This window comes from Rhincodon typus, chromosome 9, assembly GCF_021869965.1.
Source record: "Rhincodon typus isolate 14 chromosome 9, sRhiTyp1.1, whole genome shotgun sequence".
NCBI lineage: Eukaryota > Metazoa > Chordata > Chondrichthyes > Orectolobiformes > Rhincodontidae > Rhincodon > Rhincodon typus.
In genome coordinates this window covers 74,483,339-74,504,241 of record NC_063340.1, presented here as the reverse complement: position 1 = coordinate 74,504,241, position 20,903 = coordinate 74,483,339, and the positions used below count along the sequence as shown (strand labels likewise).

The following is a 20,903-nucleotide window of genomic DNA, read 5'->3' as shown; positions in this document are numbered from 1 at the left end:
GACAAGGGAGTCACGGAGAGAGTTGTCCCTCCGGAAAGCAGATAAGGGTGGGGAGGGAAAGATGTCTTTGGTGGTGGGGTTGGATTGCAGATGGTGGAAGTGTCGGAGGATGATGCGTTGGATCCGGAGGTTGGTGGGGTGGTACGTGAGGACGAGGGGGATTCTTTTTTGGTTCTTATTGCGTGGACGGGGTGTGAGGGATGAGGTGCGGGAGGTGCGGGAGATGTGGGAGACACGGTTGAGGGCGTTCTCGACCACCGAGGAGGGGAAGTTACGGTCCTTGAAAAACGACGACAACTGAGATGTACGGGAGTGGAATGCCTCATCCTGGGAGCAGATGCGGTGGAGGCGAAGGAATTGGGAATAGGGGATAGCATTTTTGCAGGAAGGTGGGTGGGAGGAGGAGTATTCTAGGTAGCTGTGGGAGTCGGTGGGCTTGAAATGAATATCGGTTTCTAGGTGGCTGCCCGATATGGAGACCGAGAGGTCCAGGAAGGGGAGAGAGGTGTTGGAGATGGTCCAGGTAAACTTAAGGTTGGGGTGGAAGGTGTTAGTGAAGTGTATGAACTGTTCGAGCTCCTCGTGGGAGCACGAGGCGCCGCCGATACAGTCATCAATGTAACGGAGGAAGAGGTGGCGTTTAGGGCCGGTGTAGGTACGGAAGAGGGATTGTTCCACGTAACCTACAAAGAGGCAGGCGTAGCTTGGGCCCATGCGGGTACCCATGGCTACCCCCTTTGTCTGTAGGAAGTGGGAGCAATTGAAAGAGAAGTTGTTGAGTGTGAGGACGAGTTCGGCTAAGCGGATGAGGGTATCAGTGGAGGGGGACTGGTCGGGCCTGCGGGACAGGAAGAAGCGGAGGGCCTTGAGGCCATCTGCATGGGGAATGCAGGTGTCGTGGGACTGGACGTCCATGGTAAAGATGAGGTGTTGGGGACCGGGGAATTGGAAGTTCTGGAGGAGGTGGAGGGCGTGGGTGGTGTCACGGACATAGGTAGGGAGTTCCTGGACCAAGGGGGAGAAAATGGAGTCGAGATAGTTGGAGATCAGTTCGGTGGGGCAGGAGCAGGCGGAGACAATGGGTCGACCAGGGCATTCAGGTTTGTGGATTTTGGGAAGGAGATAGAAGCGGGCAGTGCGAGGTCGGGGAACGATGAGGTTGGAGGCCGTGGGTGGGAGGTCACCTGAGGTGATGAGGTTGTGGATAGTTTGCGAGATGATGGTTTGGTGCTCAGGGGTGGGGTCATGATCAAGGGGGCGGTAGGAGGAGGTGTCGGAGAGTTGGCGTCCGGCCTCGGCGATGTAGAGGTCAGTGCGCCATACTACAACTGCGCCTCCCTTGTCCGCGGGTTTTATGGTGAGGTTGGGATTGGAGCGGAGGGCTGCACGTTCTGCAGGGGAGAGGTTGGAGTGGGTGAGAGGGGTGGAGAGGTTGAGGCGATTGATGTCTCGACGGCAGTTGGAGATGAAGAGGTCGAGGGAGGGTAGGAGGCCTTGGGGTGGTGTCCAGGAGGAGGGGGTGTGTTGGAAGTGGGAGAAGGGGTCAGTAGAGGGAGGGTTAGGTTCACGGTTAAAGAAGTAAGCGTGGAGGCGGAGGCGGCGGAAAAACTGCTCTATGTCCAAGCGTGAGCGGTATTCGTTGATCTGTGGGTGGAGGGGGACAAAGGTGAGCCCTTTACTGAGGACTGACCGTTCATCCTCAGTAAGGGGTAGGTCTGGGGGGATGGTGAAGACTCGGCAGGGCTGGGTGCTGCTGTCTCCTCTGGAGCTGCTGGCTGTGGAGGCTGTGGGCGGAGTTGCGTCGGCTGTGGGCGGAGTTGCGTCCGCGTCGGTGATGGGCGGACCGGCGTCGGAGGTAGGAGGAGCGGGGTAGGCGGCGGCAGTAGCGGTGAGGGCGGTACACACTTTAATGCAGTTCCACCTAGTTGGACCACAGTGGGAAGGTGGTGAGGATAAGCAGGGACTGGGACGGAGTACATCAGGCCCAATTGCCCTGTTTGCCTTGGGCTTTTGGGGGCATGCTGTGCTTGGGCCTGGGTGAAGGTGGGGACCCAGGCCATGAGCAACACCGTGACCTATGATCTTGTTCCTTTGGATAACTCCATAAAGGTTGTATGCAAGTTGACAAGGGCAAAGGATAGCTTGCCTTTTTGTCACAATCTCTCAGTATGTCATTTATGATTTTGGTCAGAGTAGTTTTGTGTAGTAGCAACAGTGGCAATCCAGACTGGAGGGATTCAAATATGGGGTTTGGGCTGGGGTAGGGGGTAGGTTTGAGAGGTGGCAATATGTTAAGGGACTGTGGAGAGGAAAGTGAGTTTGAAAATGGGGAGAAATTTGCAATAATAGTGAGAAGGGTATCCTTTTTAAGGAGGCTGGTGATGGTGGATGATTTAAAGAAAAGAGAGGCAGGAGTTGAAGAGCATATTATTAGCAAACTTTTGGGGCCAGAAAGAAGAATTGAGTGGTCTGCAGATTAATGGGAATAGGATTGAATGAGTTGAGACATGATTTTCATCAATAAGGTGAGCTCTGAGATGGCATGAAGCAAGAAGGAGCAACAAAGAGATGAAAGTTCAGGACTAGGGCCTGGTTTGGCCTGGTGGATTGGAGAGAAGTGGCAAAGACAGCTGATCAAATGGCCATCCTTCTTAGAAGGCCATGACCCGTCACATCTATTGATAGTTATTGTGGTGAAGGAGACAGGAGAATGGTTAAAGAAGACCAGTTGCATTAGGGAGAAGAGGCCAAGAGCTGCTCATTGCATTCAAGGAGGATCCTGGAGTATTGGGCTATTTTAGCAGACAAGAGTCAGATCTGGCAGTGCGTGTTCATCATATTCATTCAAGTCATCATCCTTTGGATTCACGGAAGCAGTCATGAGGATTTTGCTAGCTAAACGGCCAACATGATATGCTGGTTTTATTGGGGACACATTGTTGGCTATCATTTGCTGTAATCACCATACAGGGAATACAAGAGTTTACTGAAGAAGGAAATCAGAAAGGTGAAAAGGGGGCATAAGATAGCTTTGGCTTAGAAGATTAGGATGAATCCAAAGAGATTCTTTAAGTATATTAAAGGAAAAAGAATACCTAGCGAGAGAATAGGACCCCTCAAGGACCAAAGTGGACATATATGTGTGGAACCCCAGGAAATGGACACGGTCCTCAATGAATATTTGTCCTTTTGAGTTTACTGTGGAGAAAGACATGAAGACTTGGAAACATGGGGCATTAGTGGCAATATCTTGTGGACAGCCCATATCACAGTAGAGGAGGTGTTGGAAGTATTAGAATGTATGAAGGTAATAATTAGGAGATAAACCTTCTGGTCCTGACCAGATATATTCAAGAACCCTGCAAGAGGCTAGAGAAGAAATTGTGGGGGCCCTGGCTGATTTATTTGCATTATCATTAGTTACAGGTGAGGTCCCAGGAGACTGGAGGGTATCGAATATTGTGCCTTTATTCAAGAAGGGCTGCAAAGAAAAACCACTGGGCATTATAGACCAGTAAGCCTACCACCTGAGGCAAGTTACTTGAGAAGATTCTGGGGATAACATATACATTTGGAAAGACAGGGTTTGATTAGGAGTAGTCAGCATGGGAGATTATGCCTTATAAATTTGTTAGAATTCTTTGAAGTGACCAGGAACGTTAATGAGGGCAGGGCGGTAGACATAGTCTATATGGATTTCAGTAAGGCCTTTTGATGAGGTTCCACTTGGTAGGCTGCTGTGGAAGATTAGATCACATGGAATCCAGGGAGAGCTGGCAGATTGGATGCACAATTGGCTTGATGGTAGGAAACAGTGGTAGTGGAAAGATGCTTGTTGGACTAGAGGCCTGTGACTAGTGGTGTGCCTCGGGTTGGTGCTGGGCCCATTGCTGTTTGTCATCTATATCAGTGATTTGGATGAGGATGTACAAGGCATGATTAGTAAGTTTGTGGATGACAGCAAAATAAGTGGTATTGTGGTCAGTGAAGAAGGTTGTCAGAACTTGCAGCAGGATCTTGACCAACCAGGGAAGTGGGCTGAGAAATCGCAAATGGAGTTTAATGTAGATAAATGTGAGGTGTGCATTTTGGTGAGTCCAATCAAGGTAGGACTTTCATGATGAGTGGTAGGGCCTTAAGGAGTGTAGTGGAGCAGAGGGACTTTGGAGTTCAGATGCATGGTTCTCTGAAAGTGGACTCGCAGGTAGACAGGGCAGTGAAGAAGGCTTCTGGCATGCTGGCCTTCATTAGTCAGTGCGTTGAGTATAGAAGTTGGGAAGTTATGTTACAGTTCTACAGGACATTGGTGCAGACCGCACTTGGAGTATTGTGTTCAGTTTTGGTCACTTTGCTACAGGAAGGATGCTCCTAACTGGAAAGCGCACAGAGGAGATTTATGAGGATGTTGCCAGAGCGCAAGAGACTGAGTTATAGGGAGAGGTTGGACAAACTGGGACTTTTTCTGTAGAGGGTAGGAGACTGAGTGGGGATCTCATACAAGTGTGTAAGATTGAGAGGCATGGATATGGTGAATGCACTCAGTCTTTTTCCCGATTTTGGGGAATCGAGGACTAGAGGGCATCAGTCTAAAGTAAGAGGGGAAAGAATACATGCGAACCTAAGGGGCAACTTGTTTAAACAGAGGGTGGTATGCATATGGAATGAGCTGCCAGCGGAAGGGTCTGAGGCAGGTACATTAACAATATTTTAAAAGGCATTTGGATGAATACATGGAGAGGAAAGGTTTGGAAGGATATGGGCCAACTGCAAGGAAATGGGGTTAGTGTGGATGGACCATTTGGGCTGAAAGGCCTGCCCCCGTGCTGTAGGATTCTGACTATGATTAATGAGTATGATTGTCCACCTGGGAAATTCCATGTCACTGGTCATGGGTTCTGTGGGTCCTTGCATGTCTGAGTCCAATCCTTCAGCTGCATCTCCAACCACACATTTGGCAGGTATTTCCAGGAAATGGAAATAGTCCTTGACCAAAAACAAACCTGCTGGAAAAGCTCAGCAGGTCTGGCGGCGTCTGTGAAGGAAGAAAAAGTTAACATTTCGGGTCCGGTGACCCTTCCTTAGAACTTCTGAGGATGGGTCACCAGACCTGAAACTTTAACTCTTTTTTTTTTTCCTTCACAGATACTGTCAGACCTGCTGAGCTTTTCCAGCAATTTTGTTTTTGTTTCTGATTTACAGCATCTGCAGTTCTTTCGGTTTTTATTTGAAATAGTCCTTTGAAACTGGTATTCCTTTCTCTGGTTCCTTTTCCATACTTCTTGCCATTCGGTGTTTGCAAAGAATTGTTCCTTTATACAAGATTTTCCTCCAGGCTGGTTTCTTTTGAACAAGGGTCTCCCAGGTTTTGACATCTACATTATATTTCTTGAGGGAAGCCTTCAAGGCATGTTTGAAATGCTTCCTTTGTTGCACTCCTCATTTGAGACCCTTCCTTGAGCTGGGCCGAGATTTGCTTTGGCAGTCGAAACTCATGCATCCTAAACACGTGGCTGGCACAGCCGAGTTGATTTTTTTGGATTATTGTGGCCTCTATGCTGGTGTTAATAGCTTCTTCAACAATGCTGATGTTAGTATGTCTTCCCAGCTGATCCAAAAAAGTCTGTCTCAGACAGCTTTGGTACTTTGCAAAGGTCATGAGGCAGTGTCTATATGCAGTCCAAATTTCAGAGCTATATAAGAAAAGTTGGAAGGATGATATCCATAAAGTTCTTGGTATCAACAAGGATGCCATGGTTAACGAAGACTGTCATCCTTAGTTGTCAAACGGTGGCACTCGTAGACTGAACGTGGCGTTGAATCACTGCATCAGTGTCAGCCTTAGATGAAAAGTAAGGGAAATATTCTACATTTGGGAGGATTTCTCTATTGATCTTAATGGAGGGATAGACTGGCACGTGACCTGAGACGGGTTGGTAAAGGATTTGAGTCTTGATTTTGAGGCTGAGAGCAATTCTTTGATAATGTCTTCGTGCAAGCATAAGTGAGCTTCTGTCATTCGCACATTCAAGTTTTGCAAGCAATGTGTGTCATTTACTTGGATTTCAACCAGTTGAGGTTGAAAAGTTTTCTGCCCATCCTGTAGCTCAGTCTACACCACAGGGAATTTTCATCTTGACAAGATGAAGAATGGTGGCGATTAAAAATGGCAAAAAGAATGGGGCGATAGCCCATCCCTGCTTGATCCCTGTCTTGACCTTAGGATTTTGTTATAACACTGTTAGTGAGGACCGTTGCCAATATTTTGTCATGGAGGAGACTGAGAATGTTGATGAATTTCACTGGACAGCCGACCTTTGATGGGGTCTCCCTTAGCAATTCCTGACTGTCAAAAGTCTTGGTCAGGTTAACGAAAGCTGTGTAGAGTGATTGGTGCTGTGCCTGAAGTATTTCTGTTGGGAGTTGCTGAGCAATGAAATAGTGTTCATTGGTTCCAAAGCTCGGTTGGAAGCCACACTGGTTTTCAGGAGGAACTTCCTCATTGGGAGAAGGCACCGAGTGAAGATTTGGGCAATGATCTTCCCAGCAATGGAGAGTAGGCAAATTTCTCAGCAGTTCCCACAGCCCACTTTGCCTCATTTTCTTGAAGACGGTGGTGATGAAAGCATTCCTGAGTGTGGCAGGAATTTCTCCTTTGTCCCGGATTTAGAACAGTTAATATAGATGAAGGGTAAGTTGTGCTCTTCCAACTTTGAAAATCTCCACTGGAATCCCATACTCCTGTGGCTTTTCCATTATTTTTGAAGCCACGATTAGGCACAACATCCACCACAGGGCGGGAATCCAAGATCATGATTGGGGAGTTAGGGCATTTCCTCAAACATATCCCTATTGATGATTTGTATTCTGGTTCAGAAGTTCTTTGAAGTGTTTTCTCCATTTGATGTTTTCCTTTTTTTCTCATAATAATTCCATCCTTACTGCACAACTGTATGAGGCCAATGAATATGGGTCCATATATTGCCTTGGTGGTACTGAGGAAACTCTCTTTCACTTTTGTCAGCAATGAGTTGCAGCTCCTTTGCTTTCTCAGTCCACCATTGGACTTGGGATGATGCCATGAGGATCATACTGGCAGATACTGGTTTTATTGGGGATTGCAGCATCAATTTTATAAATGTTAAGGTGTCGTTGATGACAAAATCAGATGTAGAAGAAATGTTATAGCAAATTGAGGGACAAAGGCCAAGTGAGACTCGGAGAGTGCAGTTAGAAGGTATGTGCATGCTTATTTCCACCCAAGAGTGGATGCAGAAGAAGGTAAAGTTTGTAGGGGGCTTAACAATTAAAAATGGCCATATTTGTGATTTGATAATATGTAAAATGTGATTCAATGAGAGAGCTCAGTCAAGAGGCTGGATGTGAACGATTTGAATTTATATGGCAGAGAAGGATTAAGGAAGGAAAGAAGTGCAGCACAGTTGGTTGGGGAGGGGTGAAGAGAGAGCACAAATGAAATCACTGAGGATGGTGAAGAGGCTGAGAGATGAAAGTAGTGATTTTTGAATTTTTTTTCCAACTTTGGCCATGGCAAGAAGACTTTTTGAATAAATTGAGTGATGAAACAAGGTGATGCTCAAAGAAAGAATAAGAACCATTGGACTAAGGGTTCAAGCCAAGGTGTAACTTGGTAGAGAGAGCAGCATTGTTATCACTGGCCGAGGCTGAGGAAGCGGTGATGGGTATAGACAGCAAAAAGGCTCTATTCAGGGATTAAAGTTTCATTGACTTGAAATAAATCTGGTTGAGGAGCAATGATCAACAGTAAGTTTGGGGATAGTAAGGACTTCGTTTACAACTGAAAAGACATATTTTTTTGCAGAGAGATGCAGAAAAGGCAGTGAGAGCAAATCCAGATGCAGAGTTGACAGGGTCAGCAGTGGAAATGGTGAATTTTACATGAAGAAAATAGGCAAAGTTTACATCTGAGGTGAAAACTGGGTGACAGTTTTGATGAAGTAGTAGAAAGAGCTCTTGGAGTTGTTGCTGATAATAAGAGAGTTCCAACTGCCAAAACCTTTCATAGGATTCTGGGGTGTGGGTGGGGAGAATGTAGGAGGTAGAGGGAGATTATACAAGGATGTTGTCAAGTGTTTGGTGCAGAAAGTCTGACTGTTTCTGGGAATTGGAATGGTACAGTACTTGGTAAAGAGACTTGAATGGGGGCACGATAATAGAAAGGAAACGTTGGAGTTGTTTTGTTTTTGTTTCCTTAAGGAAATAGAAATGAAGAGCTCTTATCTGAAGCAGTATCCACAATGCATTAACAAATTAATATGGAAACTTAGGCCTGGTTAACTGTCAGATGTTAGGATACATAACTGATAAATGGGAAAATAAATAGACAACAGGAGCCAGTCCAGCCTTCCAGTGGTGGGACAATATTTGCAGATAAGGTAGAGTCAGTACAGAGCATCAATGAGTTGTTGTAGTTTGGAGAATGATATGTAGCTATTTTGAGGGTGGAGTACCAAAGGATGATCAAACAAAGTATTTCATTCTTGTGGGAATGAAGATTCCGATATTTTGTGGTATCAGTTGCAGGGTAGAAAGAAGGAAAAGTTGAGGTAATGCAGAAGAGCCAAAAGCTTGTACTTTGGATCAAGCCAGGAATAGACTGAAACCAAAGTAACAGTTCAACTAGTAGCCAGTGACCAGCACAGCTATAGATAGAAGTCACAGTAGCAGTAGAGATGCAGACTGATTTCATTAACTGCTAATGTCAGCCCTTTTGTGCTAAATCTGCATAAACTCGGTGGGGACTTGTCTTGCTTTAATTTGGTCAATCAGTAGCTGCCTTATCTGAAATTTTAAAGAAACCTCAGGTATTCTTAAGCTTTATAAGTAACGATATAGAGCTGAAAATAAAAGATGGAATGTTTTGATGTAAAAGGCTGCAAGTTAGTGATATTTTGATCACTTATCTCATTGTAGCATATCCCATTTTCTGCATCAGTCTTCCGTTCACTGACCTACTTTGGTTTCTGATTAACAAATAATTCTAAACATTATAGTCACGATTTTTAAATCTCTCCATGGTCTCACCCTTCCCTGTATCTGCAATCTTTTGGTTTCTTTTAACCCTCCAGAATTATTCCTATGATTTTGGCCTATATGTGGTTAGCATTGCTGCCTCAGCGCCAGAGACCCGGGTTCGATTCCAGCCTCGGGTGACTGTCTGTGAGGAGTTTGCACATTCTCCCTGTGTCTGCGTGGGTTTCCTCCAGGTGCTCCGGTTTCCTCCCACTGTCTAAAGATGTGCAGGTTAGGTGGTTTGGCCATGCTAAAATGCCCACAGTGTTCAGGGAGGTGTAGATTAGGTGGGTTATAGGGGGATGGGTCTGGGTGGGGTGCTCTGAGGTTTGGTGTGGACTTGTTGGGCCGAAGGGCCTGTTTCCACACTGTAGGGATTCTGTGATTCTGTGTGCATCTTTGATTTTTAATTATTTCATTGTTGATGGCCATGCTTTCAGATGGTAAGGCCCTACATTGGGTTGATGCTGACTAGGCCGGCATTCATTGCTGATTCCAATTTACCTTCAAGAAGATGCATTGAGCTGCTGCCTTGAACTTCTGCAATCCATTTGGTGCAGGTAGCCCTACAAAACCATTAGGGAGAGTTCCAGAATTTTTACCCAGTCACACTGAAGCTACAACAACGTATTTCCAAGTCAGGGTAGTGAGTGGGTTGAGGGGGAATTGCCAGTTGTGGTGTTCCTATATATTTGCTGCCCTTGTCCTTGTGGATAGTAGTGGATGTGGCTTTGGAAGATGCTTCAAAAGAGTCTTGATGAAATCCTGTAGTGCATCTTGTAGGTATAACATACTGCTACTAACATAAGCTACTGAACTTTGGTGATGAAGGGAGTGCATATTTATGAATGAAGTGCCAATCAAGTGGTTGCTTTGTTCTGAATGGTAACACGCTTCTTAGGTCTTGTGTCCTCCTTGCATTCCTCCAGCACAGCAAGGGATCCTCTAGTAAGGTGTTGATGGCTAAGCACTCTATTCCACCCAATTTCGTGTGAAAAGGTACAGCAGTCACGCCATAGGTAAATATCTAGAGAATTTCTATAATAAACATTGTGTGTTGGGTCAAACATAGCACGCAGAGGAAATTCAAGAACGACAGAAGAGCTTTCTAAGCTTGCCATCTAGCAGTATACCTAATGGTTGGGAGCATTTTATAATTCTGTAAGGAGGGCTAAGGAACTTGTAAATAAAAGGAAAATAGAATATGAATGTTAAATAGAATGTAGCATAAAATGCACTGACAGTGGCAGCTTATATAAATATACATAAAGGAAAAGATATCATAGACAAATGTGGGTCAATTGCAGGCATAGTCAGGAAAATTTAGTGGGAGGGAAAAAGAAATGGCAGACGAGTGAAGACAAAGTAATCATTTGAGAAAAGAACTACGAGCAGGAGAAGGTAAATCAACTCTTTGAGCCTGCTTTGCCATTTAATGTAATCATTGTTGATCTCTCAATTCCATGTTTCTGCCCACTCTCCATAACCCTTCAACCCATTACTAAGTAAAAATCTGTCTGTTTCCTCTTTAAAATTTACTCAATTCCCCAGTATCCACCACAGTGTACGGTAGTGAATTTCATAGATTTGTGCCCTTTGACAGAAGTAATTTCTTCTCGTCTGTTTTAAATTTGCACTGCTTAGATGAAAACTGACTTTGGCAACTTATTCACACAGTGGGGTTCATATATGGAATGAACTACCAAAGGAATTGTTAGATTTTGTTACAGTTGCAATATTTAAAGGCCATTTTGACAGGTACATAAATAGGAAAGGTTTAAAGGAATATGTACCAAACATGGGCAAATGGGACTCGTTTAGTTGGCATGGACGAGTTGGACTGAAGGGTTGTTTTCTGTGCTGTATGACTCTGACTGTGTTGTTGGATCCAAAGTCATGCAGGCAAGAGGAAAGTATTCCATCACGTTCCTGATTTGTCCCTTGTAAATGGTGGACAGACTTTGGGCAGCCTGGAGATGAATTACTCACTGCAGACTAACCTATAGTCTTTTCTGTAACTATAAAATTTTTATGGCTAGTCCAGTTCCATGTTCTGGTCAATGGTAACCCCCAGGATGTTGATAATAGAGGATTCAGTGGTTATGCCACCTTTCTATTGTCCAATCATTTGCTCTGAATATTGCCTTGCGATATCAAATATTGTTTGATAATACTCTTCTAGATCACCTTGTGTTGTACAATGCACAGTAAAACTACGATAAGTCAAAGTGCAGGGGCCTGCTCTGATTTCTGTTAAGCCAAGCTTCGAGAAGACTGAGGAATGCCCTGTGTAACTCAATTTTTGTACAAGTGTGCTCAGTGTCAGCTCAGAAAAAGCAAGTGCAAACAGGAACGTGGTAAGACATATGAGAAAAATGTCTTCATTTTTCCACTTGTTTGCGCATTATAATGGCCTGACCTTGCCAGGTAAAACAAAATGGAAGTATGTTGGGAGTTCGCTCTGGAGTTTCTGGTTAGCTTGTGGTCTTTGGATGAGTGTGATACATTCCGCAATGTTGTCAGTGCAGTCAAATGTGTTTTGTGTGTTTGGCCTATAGTACAAAGTGCTGATGCACCCCTATCCACTGTTTCCTCTAAGTTATTTTCTGCTGCAGGGACCTGAGGTCCTTGTGGGGTATTGATGCCTGGAACTGGCAGTCGATGCCATAATTGGCATGTGCATGCCCTTTCAGGTGACTGCATAGTTTAGAAGGAATGCTGCCACTAACTCCCACAGCCTCATTGCTTATGATGCCGTGGCAACGCTATGTCTTGCTGTGAATCAGCCCAGGCATCCATTACTGTAGGTGAGCTCCTTGTACCCGAGGGTGACTCTCCTTTCCTGCTGGAGATGGGGCATTTTTCTACTTGAGCGACTTTGAACCATGTTAGTGGAGCTTTTTTAAACTTCTGAAAGGGTAACAGTTCTCGACCTCAGGCTTGCTAGACAGAATGCCTATTAGTTCCAAGATGATAGCCTTGTGCTTCAGAATGATTGACGAAATTCAACAGTGGAATCTCCCACTTCTTAGGGACATCCGTTTTTTCCTTTGCACCATGGTTTTCCACTTGCTGTATCGGTTTCCTATTGTCTTCAATCGACAGCACTTTTTAACTTTCTCATCTTTTTGGGTTTGAACATTCTTTCATAGACACCTTTTATGTTGAATAATGTCTTATCAGTTATTTTATGCTCTGACGTGGCCTGCCTCAGGTTCTATTCGCTGGCATAGTTATATGGCAAGTGTGCATAAATTTGACTAATTTGGAGTTGAGTTTCTAACTTATACATATCATGGACATCTATTGGATTTCCTATTTTGCCATAGGGAATGGCTGACAGCTTTGCCATAATTGATGTTTCAGGTTATCCGAATTTGACTTATTGTAATTTCATTGTAAGTACGAAGTGGTTGATTTTTTTTTTGTGTTGAAGAATGTTAACACCATGGGAAGTATTCTAGAGATGTTTGCTCCAATTATGTTTTTAATGTGACTTATTTTGAGAAAAGAGATCTGAGAACTTGAGGCTGTTTTTATAAAAACAACAAAAAAACCTGGTGATCAGGAGGTATTCAAAATTTTGAAATCAAGATCATTTTGATTTCAGGTTGGCAATATTAACACAGTTTGCATTCCTAACTAAAGCACGTAGAATGAATAACAAATGAATAGACATCAGACTGTCAATGCAAAGCATGAGGTGTAGTAGGGAAGGTAGAATATGGAAGAGAATAATGGTAGAGGATAATATTTTTAAAAATGGGTGCAAGACTGAATGCATAACTATTCCAGGGGCAGCATGGTTATTATGAGCTCACAGCCTCTTATGTTAAAATTTTTAAATGATATTCTTTCTTTTATGTCAGTATCATTTTTTTAAAAAATTATTTTCAGACGCTTTATTTCCAATGATACACTGTTTCGTAAGTTGGTGAAAGCTACCCAGGGTCTCCCTCAAGTACGATGGTCATTAGGTGGAAATGCACCAGTCATGGCGAATCGCCTTGCCAAGGAAGGATGTGAAGTACTCATTGGGAGTCGTCTTACGCCTGACCTTATTGATGTCCTTCAGGAGCACGTGACTGGTTTGTAGCAATAAAGTAATGCTTGGCTTAAACACGTGCGTAATCTTGAAAACACCAGTTCATGTGAACAGCTTAGTTTAGCGCATTTAATTAATTGAACACCCCAAAGTAGCTCTGACACGTGTAAAGAAATATGTCATCACCACTAATGTGAATTGTGCAAGAAAGCCTGCTTCGATTTTGAGAACAAGTCCATGAGGTTTGTGGAGGGAATTGTCAAAAAAGGCCAAGCTGCTAAAATTTTCTTTCACTGTGGTGTGGTCGAGCAGTAATCGGAGGAACAAAAGTTGAGAGGATTGGAAGGTTGAAGGAATTCTCTGAAATAAGATTGCTGCTTGGTTTTGGAGAGGCTTGAAGATGGGAATGACAATTTTTAATAGAACGGGCAGGAATCCAGTGAAGGTCATGGTGTTATACAGCACGAAACAGACCCTTTGGTCCAACCAGTCCATGCTTACTATAATCTCAAGCTGTACTAGCCCTGCCTGCCTCCATTTGCCCATATCCCTCCAAACATTTCTTATTCATGTATTTGTCTAAATGTCTTTTAAATGTTGTAACTGTACCCGCATCCACCAGTTCATATGAAAGTTCATTTCACACAAGAGCCTCTGTTTTTAACAAAAAGTTGCCCTTCATGTCTTTTTGTAAATCTTTTTCCTCTTTATTTTAAAAATACATCCCCCAAGTCCTGAAATGCCCCACCCTAGGGAAAAGACACCAGCCATTCACCTTGTCTATATGTCCTCATTATTTTATAAACCTCTATAAGGTTACCTCTCAACCTCCCTAAACTCCTACAAAAAATGTCACAGCCTGTCCTTTGTAACTCAAACCCTTCATTCCCAGAAACATCCTTGTAAATCTCTTCAGAACCCTCTCTAGCTTAATAATACCCTTGCTACAATGGAGACCAGAACTGGACACACTACTCCAGAAGAGGCCTCACCAACATCCTCTCGATCCTCAACATAATGTCCCGACTCCAATATTCAAAAGTCTGAGCAATGTAGGCAAGCATGCTAAATACCACCTTTTACCACCCTATCTATGTATGATGCAAACCTCAAAGAATTATGTACCTGAACCCCTAGGTCTCTGTTCTACAACACTGCCCAAGGCCCTACTTTTAATTGTATAAGTCTTGTCTTTGTTTGTTTTCCCAAAATGCAATACCTCCCATTTAATCCAGATTAAGTTCCACCTGCCACCCTTCAGCCCATTGACCCAATTGATCAAGATCTCATTGTCATCTTGGATAACTTCCTTGACTGTTCACTATACCGCCAATCTTTGGTGTCATGCACAAACTTGCTAACCGTGCTTTCTATATTCACATGTAAATTATTTATATAGATGACAAACACAAGTGGAACACCGCTGGTCACAGGCCTCGATTCTGAAAAACATCAAAGGAAGGAATGATGTGAGCACAGTTAGTATATGGCAAGACACTTCGCTGCAGAGTTTTGGACAAAGTGGAGTTTTTGGAGAGCAGAGGGTGGAGGATCAAAAAGAGAATCTTGGAGCAGTTGAATTTGCAAGTAACAATCTGTTAGAATCTCAAGGCCAAGGGCTTTGTCCTGTTGATTACAATGCAGATTCACAATGCAATAAACTTGCAATAGTTGGATTTTTTTTCTTCATACTGGGTAACAAATAAACAATAACATTGTTCTTTATCAATGAAAGATGGATGGATGAAATTGAGACACAGACTTTAAAAGAATAGGACTAGTTCAGAATTTAAGAACATACTATGTGATTGATAATTATAAAAGTCACTAATTGGATAGTTCTTGCAATGGAAAGTGGAAGGGTAAGGGGGAAGTAAATCAATGATATATTATCAATCACTTTGCATCTCCAGTCAGAGATATCAAATCATATTAGTGGGATATAGAAGTTGCTGGGTTGGTTGTGATCTTAATTGGTGTTTTTAATTGGGAAATTAATGAAAGAGGTGTCAAAATTGATGGTTGAGAAAGATGAAAGTCCGTTTAATTGGCTTTGTATCATTTTGGTTCACAATTTCAAGCAAGCTGTTGGGGAAAATGCTGTACTTCTGATATAAGGTTTTGTGCTTTCAATTAGAATGGGACTAAAAACAAATTGGTAGACCAATCACACTGAGCTGCTTTACATACCTCCTAGTGACTATAAATATAGAAAATGACTGGGAATAGAGCCAGAAAAAACAAAATTTAGTTTAAATTTAGTGCTGTTTATGTTCCTACCCAGATAATGTATAAGTAATCAATTTGCCTTTTTAGTTTGAAGAAATTTACTCTGTAACAGTAACAATTGGCTGTGTTTAGTTCGAGTTCTGCTCCCAGTAAAACCAGTCTCTGGATTGAACCTTGTAATTCTAACTTGTTTGTCTATGAAGATATTTTTCATTTGAAGAATAAGGTGCTACAATTTCTTGAGAGCCTAAAAATGTTTTTTTTTTTAAAAAGTCAATAGCCATACTTGGCTCATCAGTTGAGAGAATGGGTGTGAAATATGGCTTGATTCTATGGTTGTGATAATGATGCCTTGACATCCAGAGTCCCTCTTTAGATTAATTGTTATGTCTAATCTCTTCACGTATTTCCCTATGGCCATATGCCTTCACGATACATAATCATGCAAGCCTTGCTCTGTATCTTTCAGGTTGCGGTGTGGCCCAGCAGCTTAGGGGTAATGTTGCTTGCATTGCTATGTGAGAGTGAATGTAATATCCCATTTTAGTTGTGCTTTTTATTTTCTTGCCTTTCCATGTTGGTCAATCTCAGTTTTTGCCAATGAAATCCTTTAAGATAATAAATGGGATCATGTGATAATATTATGGCTCATCTGATCTGTGGCCTTAACTGCATCTGCATCTAATTGTAAAATATGTTTTAAGCTCGGGACAATGAGTGGAGCTTCTAAAAATAATATAACCTGACTGGCATGGAGCTGATTGTAATGTTGGTATTTTCATTATTGGCTTTAGAATAAACTAATAAATTCTAGACCCCTTCAAATGACTGTTTTTCCTTTCTAGTTACAAGCAAACCTGTAGATGAAACTGACATTCACCTAATTCTAGAGTATTCCTCTGGTGCCAAATGGGGGAAGCTAGTGTCTCGAAGAGCAAACAGGTTTGTAGAATCAGTTTGCACAAATTAAGGTAATTAACCAAACTATCATACAATTTTAATAAATAATTGTAAGCTAGTTTGCATGCTCATCATTCATAGCAAGTTATTTCATAGATTGACTTTGACTTTGTAAAACAAATGCCTCTGAAAGCATTTCATACCAATTTATATTTAAAGTCCTTGGTTTTCATTTTACTTGCTTCTCTAATTTTAATGACAACTGCAGAGGTGTCAAAAGTAGACATGACTTTATTCCCTTGTCAGTATACTTGTTATAACTGGCATTACCTTAGTTGTGTACAAAGAGGAGACATGCTGTTCCCATTATGTTTTAATTCTTTTTAGTGCGTCCTTTTTCAATGAGTTGTCAGCATAGCTCAGGTGACAATTTAGTAAGGAAAGTCAGAATCTTGATATCTGCTCTGTGACAAGTTCTCGACACTTTGGTGTTCTGCTCCAGAGATTGGATGAGGCTATCTCTGTCACTATAAGATCACCTGCAGTGTGATTCATTTTTATTCCAGAGCTGCAATTTGAGCAATATAAATGTGTAAAATGAGAGTTTGTGTTAAACATCGTCATAATTGATGTACAGCACAGAAATAGACCCTTTGGTCTAACTCCCCGTGCTGATCGGATATCCTAGTTTAATCTAGTCCTGTTTCCCAGCATTTTGCCTCTATCCCTCTTAAACCCTTCCTATTCATGTACCCTTCCAGATGCCTTTTAAATGTTGTAATTGTACAGACTCCATCACGACTGGCAGCTCATTCCATACGTGCACCACCCTCTGCATGAAAAATTTCCCTCTTGGGTCCCTTTTAAATCGTTACCCTCTCGCATTAAATCTATGCGCTCTCATTTTGGACTCTGTTACCCTGCGGAAAAGACCTTGGCTGTTTGCCCTATCCATGCCTCTCATGATTTTACAAATGTCCATAAGGTCACCCCTCTGTCTCCGACTCTCCAAGGAGAAGGGCCCCAGCCTATTTAGCCTCTCCTTCGAGCTCCAACCCTGGCAACATCCTTGTAAATCTTTTCTGAACCCTTTCAAGTTTCACAACATCCTTCCTATAGCAGGGAGACCAAAATTGAATGCAGTATTCCAAAAGTGGCCTCGCCATTGTCCTGTACAACTGCAATATGACATCCCAACTCCTATATTCAATGCAGTGACCAATCAAGACAAGCGTACCTAATGCTGCCATCACTATGCTATGAACCTGCACCTCAAGATCTCTTTTTTTTGTTCAGGAAAACTTCTTGGGACCTTACCATCAACTGTGTAACTCCTGCCCTGATTTGCCTTACCAAAATGCAGCACCTCACATTTATCTAAATTAAACTCCATCTGCCACTCCTTGGCCCATTTGTTCAATTGAGGTAACTTCCTTCGCTGTCCACTACACCACCTATTTTGGTGTCATCTGTAAACTTGCTAACCATACCACCTATATTCAAATTCAAATCATTTATATAAAATGACAAAAAGCAGTGGACCCAACACAGAGCCTTGCTGCATGATACTGGTCACAGGCCTCCAGGCCAAAAAGCAACCCTGCACCACCACTCTAAGTCCTGTCTTTGAGCCAATTTTGTATCCAAATGGCTAGCTGTACCTGGATTTCATGAGATCTAACCTTGCTAACCAGTCTATCGTGCAGGACTTTGTCAAACACCTTGCTGAAGTCCACGTAGACAACATCCAGTGCTCTGCATTCATCAATCTTCTTTGTCACTTCTTGAAAAAACTCAATCAAGTTCGTGAGACATGATTTCCTGCACACAAAGCCATGTTGACTATCCCTAATCAGTCCTTGCCTTTCCAAATATGGGTAAATCCTGTAACAAAACATGTTTTGAATCAAGCGCAAAAGACGACAAGAAATGATTGTTCTAACTCGGCTGAAGGAGAAAGCTGAAAATTAACATTGGTTGGGATTTTCGCATTTTCAGACTGAGTCTGAAGGTGGGAGAGCTTCCAGAACGAAAGTCCATTACCTACTGAGGTGAGAGCGCCTGCTAGATCTTCTGGCAGTCAAGCAACTGGTGGATTTTCTGCCAAAATTAGCACCTTGGGGCAGGAAGTCCTGGCCAACCAGAGACTGGCAACACCACAGTGGAGGATATGCTGCTGCTGGGCCACTTCCCCTGGGGTTGTAAGATGGAGGATCACTGCTGGAAATGCCAGGTGTTGTTTGAGTTAGGGGGGGGAGGGTTGGGGGTTTTGGGGTTAGTCTTTAAATGAGGCATGGGTTCCGATTTGAGAGCAGTAGTCTCAGTTCCTCTGCTTCAAAATTAGTGCAGATCAAATGATCCCACTCCACAAACTGATCAACCAGTCTCTGCAGGCTACCTGCCAGGTGGGATGACTCTTTCTCATCCTGCCTAAACCTGAATTAATTGAGGACATTAAGTGAATTGACTTCCCCTGCGGCCACCTTGCCCATTACTCTTCAAGAAGAGTAGATTTCACCCACTATATGGTTGTCCGTGTTGTCCTGCTCTCCATCTAAATGTTTCTAAATATGTCAATTTGATAAATGTACTTAACTGTAGTTGATATTTTCAGTGGTTGAAACTAATCCATTATTTGACCTCCTTAGGTTCATAGTCCATCATGACACTTCCAATCCCATTTTGGAGTCACTTGAAGACTTTCAGGCTCAACTCCAGCAGTTTAAACCATCTCTACTGATAATTAGTGGGCTTCAAATGATGGATAATTTTCCCTTTCGACCAGGTGAGAGTAAAATGTGGTTGCATTATATGATGCAAATTGAAGCTGTTAAGGAAGAGAGGTAGTTTCCAGAAGCTCTTGTAGACTTGTAACTGAAGCTGCAGATTAAGATTTAGAGTTGCATTGCTGCTGTTGGAAACTGAAATAAACAGAATTACTGAAAGTAAAACTTGACTTAAAAATAATTGTTCATATTATCAACAGAACACTTTTCCCTGAGCTTCTTGCAGCTACTGAAGATCAAATGCATATTCCAGATGTCAATGTACTGTGATCAAAATTCATTTCCTGTACAGAGAATTACAATAGAGTACCAAGGAGCAATGGCACAGTTTGGTGATGCGCAGAATCAGTTTCTCTTAGCAGTATTGCAAATATGGAGGTACTAAAATGAGATCTGTTCTCATATTTATGCAAACATGGAAATTGGATATTTGTGGCCTTTCTTAACCTCTGTCAAAACGTCACCATCTTTTTGATTTAGAATCTGAGTACTTAATTGTGTTCCATGCATATACCATTGGAAAATCAAGTGTTAACACGGTTATACTCTTGTTATTCTTTGTGTGGCATGGGCGAGTTGGTGTTGGGCTACAGGGCCTGGTTCCATGTTGTATACTTCTTTGACTCTATGCTCCTCAAACTGTTTCCCTGGTCCCAGTAATGTTTTTGTGGAGGTTTACCAGAAGATGCGGGGAGAGCCCTGAAGCCTAATCCTGAAGTGTTTTCCAGTGCCCTTTTCAATGAGAAAATAGCTGTTTTCTGCTCGGTCACATTATGAACTTTTGAAAAGAAATAACCCACTTTCAGATGCTCAGTTTGGATTCTGCCAGGGCCACTCGACTCTTGACCTCATTACAGCCTTTGCTCAAACATAGACAGAGAGCTGAACTGATATAAGTTGCAAGTAAGCGATCTAAGCATCAAGGCAACATTTGACTGCGTATAGTATCATGTCCTCGTAATAGAATTGGTGGAAATTGGAGGAATAAGTCTCTGGATGGGGTCATATCTAGCTCCAAAGGCAACCAATTGTGGTTATTGAAAGCAAATCATCTCATTTCCAGGACATCACTGCTAGAGTTCCTTATGCAGTGTTCTGGACCCAACCATCTTCAGCTGCTGATTAATCATCAATGACACCCCACCCACCTATTTTAAGGTCAGTAGTGGGGATGTGCAGTTATCAATGAACAGTATTCAACACCAAACGTGACCTCTCGAATATTGAAATATGGTGTGTCCATACTCAACAAGATCTAGAGAGCAGTGAAGTTTGGGCTGATGTATGGCAGGTATGTTACTTGCCATTTACGTGCCAGGCCATAACCATCATCTGGTCTAAAAGGAAAATCAGTTGGAGCCCATTAATCTCCAAAGAGAGAGAATTTGACTATTGCTTCTTCAAAATCAGTGGAATTACAGTTGCTGAATCCTCATTTCTGAGAGTTACTGCTGTCCAGAGCCTGAACTGAAATAGTCATACAAATGCTGTGGTTACAAGAACCGGTCAGAGGCTAGGAGCTCTGTGGCAAGTAACTCCTCACGTGTCTACCATCCACAACTTACAAATCAGGAGTTTAATGGAACGCTTGCCACTTGCCTTGTGAGCAGTTTAACAACACTCCAGAAGCTTGACACATCCAAGGAAAAAGAATCTGTTACCCACCAACCCATCCAGCACCTTCAACGTTCACTTCCTGCACCAACAATGCACAGTTGCAGCAATGTGCGTCATCTACAAGACGTACTGCTCAATTCCACAAGGGTCTTTCAACAGCATCTTTCAAACCCATGACCACTACTGCCTTGAAGGACGAGGCAACAGATTCATGAGAACACCATGCCTTAGCAAGTTTCCCCCTTTTAGTCTTGCACCATTCTGATTTGGAGCTG

At 42.8% G+C, this 20,903-nt stretch overlaps 1 protein-coding gene across 1 annotated transcript in view; it reads left to right on the top strand.

Annotated features, from left to right (window-relative positions):
- The window catches only part of adpgk2 (ADP-dependent glucokinase 2), a 38,930-nt gene that overhangs the window by 6,272 nt on the left and 11,755 nt on the right, over positions 1-20,903 (top strand). Inside the window, exons 3-5 of the mRNA XM_048600767.1 lie at positions 12,949-13,139; positions 16,171-16,267; positions 18,874-19,010. Coding sequence (XP_048456724.1) covers positions 12,949-13,139; positions 16,171-16,267; positions 18,874-19,010 — 425 coding nt within the window. The remainder of the gene's footprint in view (positions 1-12,948; positions 13,140-16,170; positions 16,268-18,873; positions 19,011-20,903) is intronic.